Here is a 15,375-nt window from a genome sequence, read left to right on the forward strand (position 1 = left end):
CTGCCAAGGACCTAAACGAGGTAAGAAATGCAGGGTAAGTATAGATGAGCATTTCTCAAACTGGAGGCAAGTTGAAAGTTGTGTCTGCTTGAAATCAGTGCTTGGACCCTTGTTTACATAAATCAGAAATAGCAATTTGGAGATGGGCATTGATGGCAAAACCTCAATTTGCAGATGAGACTAAGCTAGGGAAAACAGTGAAATGCGAGGTTGATGCAGAGTGCCTTCTGGGGAACATTGACAAGTTGACCAAATGGGCAGATACCCAGCAAACGAATTTAAATGCAGAAAATGAAAAAATATATTTTGGAAAAATAAGCTCAAATGGTCCAATTTTAAGGCAAATGTAGCAGAGGGATCTCAGGGCTCACATGCACAGCTCTCTAAAAGGTGGCCAGGCAAGTTGAAACAATTGTTACAAAAGCTTATCAGGTCCTTGGGTTTCTAAACAGAGGTAGCATTTAAAAAGCCAGGAAATGATGCTACACCTCTACAAATCAATGGTCAGATCCATTTGGAGTACTGTATTCCATTCTGGGCACTTTTTCGAAAAAAGGATACTAGAAGCCTGGAGAGAGAACTCAAAAAGGAGATTTATTAGAATTCTAATAGGAATTAGGGATTTTAGATACAAGGCAAGACTAAAGAATTTGGGCTTATTTCCTTGGCACTGAGAAGATTAAGAGGGGTCCTTCCTGAGACATTCAAAATTATGTACAATTTTGACATGGTGAAGGAGGATATTCTGTTTCCACCAGTTGGTATGTCAGTAACTATGGGTCATAATTTCACACTTGTCAGCAAGACAGCTAGGAATAAACTGAGAAGAAACTTACTCTGTTTTTAGGATTTGGAATATGCTGCCTGGAAGAGTGGAGGCAGATACTATAGAAGATGAATTAGAAGGTTTGACAAGAGAGCTGGATACATATTTAAAAGAATGAATTTAGAGGGCTACAGAGATCAGACTGGAGAACAGGTAACAAAATAGATTGACTTGCCTCTTTCTGTATCATAAAAGTCTGACAAGACTGCATCTGAAATACTATACATGCATTGTACCAGTTACTTTATTTAAGGATGGATGCAACTGCACTGGAGGCAATTTAGGTTTAGAAGACTAATATTTCGAATGGACATAGTATCTTGAGGAAAGTGGGCAAACTAGGCTATAGGACAAACAGTACAGACTACAGATTCAAAAACACCAGCAACAGTTCTCCTTCAAGATCGTCCACTCCACGCTTGCAGCAATGTGCCGGCACCTAACCTCTCTACAGTCAGCCCTGCCTCAGCTAAGGGCCACACTCTCTCAGAATTGCAAAGGACCCACTCTGTACTACATCCTCAGGAGAATTCATACTCTCAATAAACAGTATTTCAATTCCATCTCAAACATCAAAAACTGGAAGTACAACAAACTATTATCCACCGACCTCCATAACCAGCGCTCCTCAAACATTCCAGAAGATTCCCCTGGCCTTGGAATCTATTCCGCCATTAGCCATGCGGCTGATGCAGCTGCCACCCCCACGCTGATTGATTATGTCACTTCCGTCCCCATCATGGCCACTCCCACAACCACTTCCACCCCTCAATTCCTCATGCATCACACGTGACATCACTTCCGCCCCTCACATCATCGCTGATGCCACATGCTCAGTGACTTCCACCACCCCTACTGCCGTTGTCACCACCACTTCCGCCCCCACCAACGCCACTCACCTGCATTCTGCTGTCACTATCCCCACCCCCCAGAACCCAGAGGGGAACACTACCCCTGCTCATGACTCCACCCCCATTCCCCCTACCATCTCACCCACTCCAGTTACAGGTTGCGCCCCCACTACCAGCTCTACACCCACACCAGATCCCAGCTCCCAGCCCTGCCGAGTTTTCACCATCCCCCCCAGACCTCCCCCTCACTGAGGACGAACGATCAGTCCTCAGCAAAGGACTCACCTTCATCCCCCTCCGTCCATGCATCAATGAATTTAATACACACCGTGACGTCGAACAATTCTTCCGTCACCTCCGCCTCCGAGCTTACTTTAACAATGAGGACTCCCGCCCACCTTCCGAGGACCCCTTCACCCACCTCCAACACACTGCATCCACCTGGACACCCCACGCTGGCCTATTACCTGCCCTCGACCTCTTCATTTCCAACTGCCGCCGGGACATTAACCGCCTCTACCTGTCTACCTCCCTCCCCCACTCCAATCTCTCACCCTCACAACGCGCAGCCCTCCAATCCCTCTGCTCCAATCCCAACCTCACCATCAAGCCAGCGGATAAAGGGGGCACAATGGTAGTCTGGCGCACTGACCTCTACACCGCTGAAGCAAAACGTCAACTCGAGGACACCTCTTCCTACTGCCCCCTCGACCATGACCCCACCCCCCATCACCAAACCATCATTTCGCAGACCATACAGAACCTCATCACCTCAGGAGATCTCCCACCCACAGCTTCCAACCTCATAGTCCGGGAACCCCGCACTGCCCGGTTCTACCTCCTTCCCAAGATCCACAAGCCTGACCACCCTGGCCGACCCATTGTCTCAGCATGCTTCTGCCTCACTGAACTCATCTCTACCTACCTCAACACTGTCCTATCCCCCCCTAGTCCAGGAACTCCCCACATACATTCGAGACATCACCCACGCCCTCCACCTCCAAGACTTCCGTTTCCCCGGCCCCCAACGCATCATCTTCACCATGGATATCCAATCCCTCTACACCACCATCCGCCATGACCAGGGCCTCCAAGCCCTCCGTTTTTTCCTCTCCAGATGTCCCCAACAGTACCCTTCCACCGACACGCTCATTCGTTTGGCCGAACTGGTGCTCACCCTTAATTTCTCCTTTGAATCCTCCCACTTCCTCCAGACCAAAGGGGTAGCCATGGGCACACGTATGGGCCCCAGCTATGCCTGTCTCTTTGTTGGTTACGTAGAGCAGTTGATCTTCCGTAATTACACCGGCACCACTCCCCACCTCTTCCTCCGCTACATTGATGAATGCATTGGCGCCACCTCGTGTTCCTGCGAGGAGGGTGAGCAATTCATCAACTTCAACACATTCCACCCTGACCTTAAATTTACCTGGCCCATCTCTGACACCTCCCTCTCCTTCCTGGACCTCGCCATCTCCATTAATGACGACTGACTTGACACTGACATTTTTTTTTTTTTTTTACAAACCCACCGACTCCCACAGCTACCTGGATTACACCTCTTCCCACCCTGCCTCTTGCAAAAATGCCATCCCGTATTCCCAATTCCTCTGCCTCCACCGGATCTGCTCCCAGGAGGACCAGTTCCACCACAGAACACACCAGATGGCCTCCTTCTTTAGAGACTGCAAATTCCCTTCCCACATGGTTAAAGATGCGCTCCAATGCATCTCGTCTACATCCCGCACCTCCGCCCTCAGACCCCACCCCTCCAACCGTAACAAGGACAGACATCCCTGGTGCTCACCTTCCACCCTACAAACCTGCGCATAAACAAAATCATCCGCCAACATTTCCGCCACCTCCAAACAGACCCCACCAGGGATATCTTTCCCTCCCCACCCCTTTCCACCTTCCGCAAAGACCGTTCCCTCCGTGACTACCTGGTCAGGTCCACGCCCCCCCCTACAACCCACCCTCCCATCCTGGCACTTTCCCCTGCCACCGCAGGAACTGTAAAACCTGCGCCAACACCTCCTCCCTCACCTCTATCCAAGAACCTAAAGGAGCCTTCCACATCCAAAGTTTTACTTGCACATCCACTAATATCATTTATTGTATCTGTTGCTCCTGATGCGGTCTCCTCTACATTGGGGAGACTGGGCGCCTCCTAGCAGAGCGCTTTAGGGAACATCTCCGGGACACCCGCACCAATCAACCACACTGCCCCGTAGCCCAACATTTCAACTCCCCCTCCCACTCTGCCGAGGACATGGAGGTCCTGGGCCTCCTTCACCGCCGCTCCCTCACCACCGGACGCCTGGAGGCAGAACGCCTCATCTTCCGCCTCGGAACACTTCTACCCTAGGGCATCAATGTGGACTTCAACACTTTCCTCATTTCCCCTTCCCCCACCTCACCCTAGTTCTAAACTTCCAGCTCAGCACTGTCCCCATGACTTGTCTGGACTTGTCCTACCTGCCTATCTCCTTTTCCACCTATCCACTCCACCCTCTCCTCCCTGACCTATCACCGTCATCCCCTCCCCCACTCACCCATTGTACTCTATGCTACTTTCTCCTCACCCCACCCTCCTCTAGCTTATCTCTCCACGCTTCAGGCTCACTGCCTTTATTCCTGATGAAGGGCTTTTGCCCAAAATGTCAATTTCGAAGCTCCTTGGATGCTGCCTGAACTGCTGTGCTCTTCCAGCACCACTGATCCAGAATCTTATCTGGAGTTTTAGAATAAGAGGTGACTTGATCAAAACAAAATCAAGAAGTGTCTTGAAAGGGTAGGTGTGAAGATCTTTTTCCTCTAGGGGAGAATCTGGAAGTGGGGGCACTCAAGATTAAGGAGTTGCCCATTTAAAACAGATTTGGCAAAAACATTTTCTCTCCAGTCACTGGAACTTTCTTCCTGAAAATGTAGTGCAAGCAGAGTCCTTCAAGTATTTATGATGCAGAGGTAGGCGGATTCTTGTTGAGAAAGGGTTGTAAAGTTATCAGGAAAGTGGGAATGTGGATTTGAAGTTACATTCAGGTCAGCCACGATCTCTATGAATGTCGCAGTAGGCTCAATGCTGCCATAGTTGTGGGTATGTTTGCCGAGCTGGGAAATTGATTTGAAGACATTTCATCCCCCGTCTGGTGACATCTTCATTGCTTTGAAGCCTGATGTGAAGCGCTTCCATATGGTCACTTCTGGAATTTGTTTGGTTCCGTGAACAGAACCAAATTAATTCCAGAATAAACAGTACAGCAGCACTTTACAGAAGGCTCCAAGCAATGAAGATGTCACAGACATGTCTGCAAATCCACTTCCCAGCTCGGCAAACATTCCCAATTACAGCAACTGGCACCAAAGCTACAAACCTTGATGAGGCTCAATGTATTGAATGGTCTCATGTTCCTCATTTGTATGTAATCTATGACTGGAGAAGCATAACAAGACAACATTTCTGATTCGGGGAGCAAGACAGTAGGACAGAGGCAGGATCACTGATTGGAGAAACTGGAGAAAGTAAATTTCTTTTGGAGAATCAGTTCCTACAGATTCCATCTCTCCCATCACACTGGCCGTTCCCATGACTGAATTTTCCTGGGCAGTTTAGGGATAACTCCTCCCATCCCTTCCAACTTTGTACTTTGAACTCTGATACAAATAATTATTTTCAGTTACTTACTTGATACTTGACAATGGTACCGAAAACCACAAGGGATTATACCTGTGCTCAGATGACAGTATAGAAGAGAAAGAGAAAGAAACAAAATTACTAGTAAATTAAGTCTTTGTACACAGAGATAGCACTTAGGTTTTTGCAAACATTTAAGGAAAAAATGTTAAGGAGCTTCAAGGTGCATTGTTGTATCATGAGGGGAGTTTAAAAGGGAAAATTTATCTTCAACTCAATAAGCCTCGAGAGTTTTACAGCCCACTTAAAAGTAGAGGTATGCTGGCTTCATTTATCATTTCCAAAGACTACTTTAAAATATTACATAAAAAGATTAGTTCTTCAGAATTCAAAAATGTAAACATTAACTGCGCAAGAAGTATCTGAATCCATAGCCCAAACAAATTCAAAATAAATTTAAAATCTATAATGTTATCCACGTTCAATATATACACAAATCTAGCATCCCAAAAGGCTCTTTACCAAGGCAATAAAATAAAATGGCAATTTAATCAACTGCAGTAGGAACACATTACACATGGAGGTCATAACTATCAAAAATAACCCTGTTTAATAGTCCTATACTCAAATGAAGAACAATCTGCTAGAGAATGGCAAGCAGCCACATGATTTAGTCTTAAACGCACATTCACTGGTTGTCATGGTTGAGTAATAAATTTAGTCACATTGAGATTTTCTCTTAAATCCCCATTAGGCTGCTTTGCCTCTTTTGTACTAAATTAACACATATTTCTTGCAATATACAATGGCAGGTTCCCTACTTAATGCACAATTTTTAATCAATCACCTAATTGGGGTACTTGGTCCTTTGTCAACTGACAAACGTAAAGCTCATAGCACAAAGTTGTATAATGCACTTTCTATCCCGCACTACAAATATTGATTCTGCAATTGGACATTTGCTGGATTTGCTAAACGTACAAGGGTTTACTAAACAGCTATTAATGCAGCATAGTCACATTGATATTGAATTTGGATATTGCGCAATACATTTTCCACAAAATTATATTTCTCCCCTGCAAGGGAGAGAATAAAGAGGTAATTTTTGTTGCATTTAATTGCAACATTCAGCATGTGTCACTTTATAGCGATTTGACAGGCATATAGAGACTACATGAACATTAGCATTAACGGAAAATGCTGAATTTGTAGGAAACGTAGATTGAACTTTTCCCCTCCCTAGAAATGGCATGGCATGTGGCAAGGCCTGAAAATAGTTGGGCATGTTGCATCTAAGGGCTTATTGCCTTCTTTGCCATCTCAGCAATTAAGTTTTGAGCAGGAAGCTCCATTGATGTATTTCTCAATCAGCAACTAATCAAGATCTTTGAGGAACTCACCTCACAATACACCCCTTAATGCCAACCCATACTATAAAACTCCTGTACCATAACCACTGGCTGGGTTGTTCCATGATCCTCTGTTGGCCCTCTTTTCTGGCAGCACTGTCTCTCCTGTACTGCTGCGGAGATGAACAGCTACCAGTCTCTCACTGGCCAGCAGCTCTTGGTAGATGGAACTCCCACACTAAAGGGTTCTGATCCCAGAGGTAGCCTGCTGCTCTTCTCTCTGAAAGACTGGCTCACAGTTCAATAGGCTTACTTCAAAAAGGAGACAATGCAATCTCTTGCTATTTTGCAGTCAGGAGGTGAAACCTCCACCTCCACAGGGGTTCTACTCATTATTTTATTCACCACAGATACCAGTAGTATTTTCAGCATTTTTAATGTTTACAGTAGATGAATTTCCAGAAGAACCAGGAATAGCTCCATTCCTCCAAATCCATATATAGCATTTATTTACTTGCAGCAGTTTTGCCTAAACTGGAGTCTAATCTCAAGACTCATTCATTAGGCTCATTCATTACTTTTGTCTCACTGATCTACACATTACCTGAACAAAAGAAAACTGGATCCCACCCATGTTCGGAGACATGTGACAACTGTGAGCAAGATTAAGCCCTTCCCTCCAAGGCTTAATTAAATAGTTTTAATATCGGTGATGCTCACAGACACTGAAGGTGACATCCTCCAGCAAACTTGTGTTATTATCATATCTTCAATTTCACAACAAACATTGCTGGAGATTCATTTTCATTTCTCATTTATAAAGTAAAGGTTTATGCACATTATATTGCATCACAGAAGGCAACATTTCCTTCCATTCTTCCTGCAAAACGGAAATCTACAATAGTACACAGAAGAGGGAGTCTGGGTATAAAAGTAAAATAAAACAGGTCATTTTGCAAGAGTCACAATTTGCTTCATTATCCCCTAAAGGCCCCATTCCACACTCCTTTAGAGAACAAGACTGCAGAACATGGACTACAGCAGTTCAACAAGGCAGCTCACCACTACATTTTCAATGAGAATGAAAATGGAAAGTTACTCACCTGGATCTATGAAGTAATGAAATTCACTGATGATGCCATTCTTCAATGAATATTTAACACAAGCCATTTCACAAGGAAGGAAGCGTTGTTCAGAGTTTGGGGGGAGATCTGCCAGGCTCAAAAAACTAACAAAATGGAAAACTTCACCACAGACTCCTTTGGAAGAAAGAAAAATGCATAATTTCACCACTATATGACAATTTTACAATTTTAAAAAATGCATATTTGAAAAATATCTGATTCAAATATGAAAAACATTGGTCAGGTTGCAGAAACCAGATTCAGCAGTAAGATGAGAGTATTCTGTAGCTTCTGTATAATTTTAGTAAATTATAGTAATTTAGTAAACTCTACTGATTTGCCAGTATAAATCAGCATCACATTCATATTTTTATTATTGGTCAGAGTGACGTGTCAGGTCTAATGTTCTCCTTCAACTTTCCCTTCAGCTAATTCTAGTTTGCCATTCAGGGCCACGTACATTCCTACAGTCGTCAACTTTCTTCCCTAAGCCAGGTATTAAATCCATTTGTTTCTTAACCTTACGACTTATGGACTTAAATTTATAACAAAGGCTTTTCATAGAAAATCTCTAACAAAGACCAATTGGAGGTTATTTGCTTGGCTCTTTCGTTTAAGGTTCTACAGACAAAGCAGACCTCTTTTGCCCCAATGAGACATTGTTTGAAAATAATCTAACTACTGTTTATCCAATTTATTTCTAATTAATGAAGAAATCAATTGTTGAGAAATTAATTCAAGCTTGCGGTGCTGAATCTGGAGTTGTAATAACCACAGAAGTAATAGCATTCATTATTCTATAAAATTGACAGTAAGTTCTGGAATTCACAAATGACCACTTAAATGCACAAACCAAGGAATGGTTATGGGTGAGGGTCCATCACAAGTTGAAGACTTCATAAACTGAATCGACTAAGTCACTGATGATGTCAGCCATTTATGAACCTTTGTTGCTGTACGGCAACAAAAGATTTAATCTTTGTTGAATCTCACAGAGCAGCGTACAAAATAAAATTACTGTAGAACATTCCAAGACTTTGAAGATACAAATATTACATCAGTCTTCTACAGGTTTATAAAATGAGGGACACGGATAGGGTGAATATCCAAGATCTTTTTTTCCTACAGTTGGGGAAGTCCAAAACTAGAGGATGAAGGTTTAAGGTGAGAAGGGAAATATTTAAAAAAAGGACCTAAGGGGTAACATTTTTATATTTGTATAGAACAAACTGCAAGACGAAGTGATGGAAGCAGGTATAAATTACAACATTTAAGGAGGCATCTGGATGGATAAATGACTGGGAAGGGTTTACAGGAATATGGCGGTGGATGGAGACCAAAGACATCATTCAAGGTATGCTAATGGAAAAATGCAAAATAAGAATCCTCTCCACCACTACAAGGCACAAGTCATCTCTAGTTACCTGAGTGAGTACAGCTTCAGTAACTTCCTGAGCGCTTGCTCAATACTATCCAAGACAAAGCAGACTTCACAGTTTCCCCACAAGCATATTTCATACGCACCTATACCACATGCACTGCTGTGGTTCAACATTGGCAAAGTCAAAATTTATTGTTCAATGACATTGTGCCTTGCTGGGTGCCAAAGAAAACATTGACTTCCTTACACTAGCTACAAGGTATACTTCAGCAATCTTTAAAAATTACCAATGGTAACTTTCAACCAATGACTTGTCTATTCTTGTCCTAAGTGGTAAAGGGAAAGGGAGTACCAACACAGGATAGTGAAGGCAGTATTTGGTATGCTTTCCTTTATTGGTCAGGGTATTGAATACAGGGGTTAGGAGGTCATGTTGCAGCTGTACAGGACATTGGTTAGGCCACTGTTGGAATATTGCGTGCAATTCTGGTCTCCTCCCTATCGGAAGGACGTTATGAAACCTGAAAAGGGTTCAGAAAAGATTTACAAGGATGTTGCCAGGATTGGAGGATGAGCTACAGGGAGAGGCTGAACAGGCTAGGTTTGTTTTCCTTGGAGTGTCAGAGGCCGAGAGGTGGCCTTAGAGGTTTATAAAATCGCGAGGGGCATGGATATGGTAAGTAGGTACGCGAGAGTACGCGAGAGAGTAACTAACTAACTAACTAACCCTGGCATTGAGAAATCCAAAACTGGGAGGGCACAGGTTTAGATGAGAGGGGCAAGATATAGAAGAGAACCCAGGGGCAACTTTTCACGCAGAGAGTAGTGCATGTGTGGAATGAACTGCCAGAGGAAGTGGTGGAGGCTAGTACAATTGCAATATTTAAAAGGCATCTGGATGGGTATATGAATAGGAAGGGTTTGGAGAGATATGGGCCGGGTGTTGGCAGGTGGGACTGGATTGGGATATCTGGTTGGCATGGACGAGTTGGACCAAAGGGTCTGTTTCTGTGCTGTACATCTCGGACGCTAATACTTTCAAGTGACCCAAGATGTAAAACACCATGAATTAGAAATATAGTGTTATTTTTTCAGGCCCCTGGGTCAATATACTACAGTTCTATCCCTACTGGGGCAATACCTGAAATCACACACAACTGCAGCTGTTCAAGAGATAATTCACAGTGACAGTCATATTCAAGACTGTCATTGGGGGTTGCCTTTGTCATGGACATCTACAGAAAAAAAAAGCGTTATTGAGCACTTCAAGAGTAAAAACTAACCCCTTTACTGTCAATATAATAATTAAATTGCACAAATGATGATCTACCTTCATCACTGGACCAGGACATAGGTGGATTATTTGTTCCCTTTGCTATTACAGAGAATATTGGGTTCTGCAACTGTAAGACAATGTAATAACAAAAAATATAGTGATATGTGGGACAAAATACAAAGACAGCTCAAAAACATGGTTATGAAAATTAGATGCAGTAATACATGACAAAATACACTTAATCGAATAAAATAACCCAGGGTTCAATAAAGCGATGCTGAGTATGTTAGATTAAAAATTATTAGTAAGCAGAGTTAATTTAGTCAAGGAATGAACTTTTCAGAAAGCTTTCAAAATGGAGGAAAGGCCCTGTTGTGTTTATAAGAGAAAAGCACAGAAAATCAAGCCAGAGCAGGTGAAATACTACTACTGAAGAAGCAACAAGTAGGGAAAATACCTACTCCTCAGTGAAATGTAGTTTTTCAGGCAGTGATGTAGACGTATGCCCTTATTTATGGCTTATACAGCAGAAAGTATCCAATCTGTTAGGATTTACTACAGCCCGTCTTTATCCCCTCAAAGTATTATTTTTGATCACTTTCATTCAGATTTGAAAATTTTCTACACCGCTGAGTACTAATGCCACAGTACTTGAAAGCACAGATGGAAGGCTACAGTCAATCTGCAGTGTTCTCACTGTGCATTTCTATTCCAGGGAGGTACCAATGTCAGTGAAGACAAATAGCTAATTGTACCAGGCATTGCAATCATTTGTAACAATTCTGGAAATGCAGCAAATGGCATTCATCCCACTCAATTAAGAAAAAGGGCCCCGTTCTTGTATACTTGAATGAAGGTGTGTTGCTTGTGAGCAGAAGACTTTGATCAAGTTATTTTTTCTCATTTGAAGGAAGTTGAAATTTCCAATGCAAGATTAAATTGAGGGTTTCTAATATTAGAAATTCAAGGAAGTGAAACAGGTCACCTTAGAGAGAGTGTGTTAAATTAACAGTGTAAACTTTAAAAATTAATCTCTATAATCTACAGTTTTTGGTCAAAAATAGAGTATTTATAGTGACTTTCAACACTGCACAATGATAGCAGAAATGGAGGAAATAGTTATTTTTATACTTAACTCCAAGACAAATTTCCACAAAAGGTACAATTCACAAAATTAAAAGCTGCTTATATGTGATGAAAGTGGTAAGAAAAGGCCCAACTGCAAGGAGAGTTTATAGTGCATGAGCACTCACTGTCTTCAATCACAGAATATGCTGTTGAATTTTATTTCAAAATTAAATCAAATCAACAGTGAGATTCCAAACAATAGTCAAAGTTTTTTTAAAATTAAGCCTGTATAATGGAATAGGTGATTTTTTTAAAAAAAAATCAGTCAACCTGGGACAAGAGCTGCAAGAGCAAAGGATAGAAGTGGGAAGGAAAGGGACACCATAAGAGAAAGGGAAAGGAACAGTAACAATTTTCAATAGCTTGCCCAAATGATCGCATTTCTACATGTGAGCACAGGCACTGCATCTACACGTGATTTTTTTTTAAAATAGATATTTTTATTTGAAATTTAACTTTTTTACAAGTTTACAAAAATAAACAAAACTCTCAAGTACAAACATTGATATACAATTAAATCTTAAATATATAATAACCAAAATTTAACAAAAGAAAAATACCAAGAAAGAAAAAAAAACAAAACTCAACTAACTACTAATCTTCCACACTTCAGGCTCACTGCCTTTATTCCTGATGAAGGGCTTTTGCCCAAAACGTCGATTTCGAAGCTACTTGGATGCTGCCTGAACTGCTGTGCTCTTCCAGCACCACCAATCCAGTAACTACTAATCTAACCTACAACTAACCAGAGTGTATATTTAAGTCTCTTACATTATTCAAATAAGAGAAAAAGAGAAAAAAAAAATTAAAAAAACAACAGATAACATAGAAATAGGGTAGTGAGATACATGCTCGGAATGTGTTAACATCAAATGTAACAAAACCCGTATCCGTGTGGGATTTCTCTCCCAAGGGGCCCCAGACCAGCCAGGTTCGTAATCTCAACTAAATAAAAGCCCTTGTTAGGATAGCCGAAATATCTGTATTCATATAATTAAAGAAGGGCTGCCACATTTTATGAAATAATTCGGTCTTTCAGTGCACCATATTTGTAAGGAAGTCAAGGGGAATACATTCCATAATTAATCTGTGCCAATTTGAAAGTCCAGGGGGGCCCTCAGCCACCCAGTTTACCAAAATATTTTTCCTTGCACAGAAAGAGAGAATAGAAAATAGCCTCTTCCTGTGCATATCCAGGGAGGGTAAGTTCGAAAAGCCCAAAAGGAGATGTGGCATTGCTTGTCAAGGATAGTATTACAGCGGTGGAAAGGACGATGGAGGAAGACTTGCCATCTGAGGTAGTTTGGGCTGAGGTTAGAAATAGGAAAGGTGAGGTCACCCTGTTAGGAGTTTTCTACAGGCCTCCTAATAGTCCGAGAGACATAGAGGAAAGTATTGCAAGGATGATTCAGGAGAAGAGTGAAAGTAGTAGGGTGGTTGTTATGGGAGACTAACTTCCCAGAAATTGACTGGGAAAGCTATAGCTCGAGTTCGTTAGATGGGTCAGTGTTTGTCCAATGTGTGCAGGAGGGTTTCCTGACACAATATGTAGACAGGCCAACAAGAGGGGAGGCCATACTGGATTTGTTTCTAGGTAATGAACTAGGCCAGGTGTTAGTCTTGGAGGTAGGTGAGCACTTCGGGGACAGTGACCACAAATCGGTGACTTTTACTCTAGTGATGGAGAGGGATAAGTGTGCACTGCAGGGCAGGAGTTATAGCTGGGGGCAGGAAAATTATGATGCGGTGAGGCATGACTTAGGATGTGTGGATTGGAAAAATAGGCTTTAACGGAAGGACACAAAATTATATGTGGAGCTTGTTTAAGGAGCAGCTATTGGGTGTCCTTGATAAGTATGTACCTGTCAGGCAGGGAGGAAAGGGTCTTGTGAGGGAGCCATGGTTTAATAAGGAATTGGAATCCCTTGTAAAAGGGAAGAGGGCAGCCTATGTAAAGATGAGGCGTGAAGGTTCAGTTGGGGCGATTGAAAGTTATAAGGTAGCCAGGAAGGATCTAAAGAGAGAGCTAAGAGCAGCGAGAAGGGGACATGAAAAGTCCTTGGTTGGTAGGATTAGGGAAAACCCTAAGGCTTTCTATAGGTATGTCAGGAATAAAAGGATGACTAAAGGATGATTGGCCCAGTCAAGGATAGTAGTGGGAAGTTGTGCTTGGAGGCAGAGGAGATTGGAGAGACACTAAATCAATACTTTTCGTCGGTATTCACTCAGGAACAGTACGTTGTTGCTGATGTGTATATTGAGTCACAAGTGATTAGAATGGATGGCTTTGAGGGATGTAGGGAAGAAGTCTGGGGAATACTGGAAAGGGTGAAAACAGCTAAGTCCCCTGGGCCTGATGGCATTTATCCTAAGATCCTCTGGGAAGCTAGGGAGGAGATAGCAGAGCCATTGGCCTTGATTTTTATGTCCTCGTTGTCTACAGGAATAGTGCCAGAAGACTGGAGGATAGCAAATGTGGTCCCCTTGTTCAAGAAGGGGAGTAGGGACAGCCCTAGTAACTATAGGCCAGTGAGTCTCACTTCTGTTGTGGGCAAAGTCTTAGAGAGAATTGTAAGGGATAGGATTTATGAACATCTGGATAGGAATAATGTGATCAAGGATAGTCAGCATGCTTTTGTGAAGGGCAGGTCGTGCCTCACAAACCTTATTGAGTTCTTTGAGAAGGTGACCAAGGAAGTGGACAAGGGTAAAGCAGTAGATGTGGTGTATATGGATTTTAGCAAGGCGTTCGATAAGGTACCCCATGGTAGGCTACTGCAAGAATTACGGAGGTATGGCATGGAGGGTGCATTAGAGGTTTGGATTAGGAATTGGCTGGCTGGAAGGAGACAGAGGGTAGTAGTTGATGGTAAAGGTTCATCTTGGAGTGCAGTTACTAGCGGTGTTCCACAAGGATCTGTTTTGGGACCATTGCTGTTTGTCATTTTTATAAATGACCTGGAGAAGGAGCTTGAAGGCTGGGTGAGCAAGTTTGCGGATGATATGAAAGTCGGGGGAAGTGGTGGACAGCGAAGAAGGATGTGGCAGGTTACAGCGGGATATAGATAAGTTGGAGAGCTGGGCAGAAAGGTGGCAAATGGAGTTCAACGTAGCTAAGCGTGAAGTCATTCACTTTGGTAGGAGTAACAAGAAGATGGATTACTGGGCTAATGGTATGCTACTTGGTAGTGTGGAGGAGCAGAGGGATCTTGGTGTCCATGTACACAGATCTCTGAAAGTTGCCACCCAAGTAAATAGTGCTGTGAAGAAGGCATATGGTGTACTGGGCTTTATTGGTAGAGGAATTGAGTTCCGGAGTCCTGAGGTCATGTTGCAGTTGTATAAGACTCTGGTGCGGCCTTATCTGGAGTATTGTGTGCAGTTTTGGTCGCCATACTATAGGAAGGATGTGGAGGCACTGGAACGGGTGCAGAGGAGGTTTACCAGGATGTTGCCTGGCATGGTAGGAAGATCGTATGAGGAAAGGCTGAGGCACTTGGGGCTGTTCTCAATGGAGAAAAGAAGGTTTAGGGGGACATTTGATAGAGGTGTACAAGAAGATTAGGGGTTTAGATAGGGTTGACAGTGAGAACCTTTTTCCGCATATGGAGTCAGCTGTTGCTAGGGGGCACAGCTTTAAATTAAGGGGAGGTTGGTATAGGACAGATGTTAGGGGTAGATTCTTTACTCAGCGGGTTGAGAGTTCATGGAATGCCCTGCCAGTATCAGTGGTGGACTCTCCCTCTTTATGGTCATTCAAGCGGGCATTGGCTAAGCATATGGAGGTTATTGGGCTAGTGTAGGTT

The 15,375-nt window shown here is 42.9% G+C and overlaps 1 protein-coding gene across 1 annotated transcript in view; it reads right to left on the reverse strand.

Moving 5' to 3' along the window:
• Window positions 1-15,375, reverse strand: part of LOC140485848 (protein maelstrom homolog) — a 73,817-nt gene that overhangs the window by 38,967 nt on the left and 19,475 nt on the right. Inside the window, exons 3-5 of the mRNA XM_072584308.1 lie at window positions 10,496-10,568; window positions 7,764-7,919; window positions 5,363-5,404 (exon numbers count right to left, since the gene is read on the reverse strand). Of these exons, the coding sequence (XP_072440409.1) occupies window positions 5,363-5,404; window positions 7,764-7,919; window positions 10,496-10,568 (271 nt within the window). The remainder of the gene's footprint in view (window positions 1-5,362; window positions 5,405-7,763; window positions 7,920-10,495; window positions 10,569-15,375) is intronic.

This window comes from Chiloscyllium punctatum, chromosome 15, assembly GCF_047496795.1.
Source record: "Chiloscyllium punctatum isolate Juve2018m chromosome 15, sChiPun1.3, whole genome shotgun sequence".
Classification (NCBI taxonomy): Eukaryota; Metazoa; Chordata; class Chondrichthyes; order Orectolobiformes; family Hemiscylliidae; genus Chiloscyllium; species Chiloscyllium punctatum.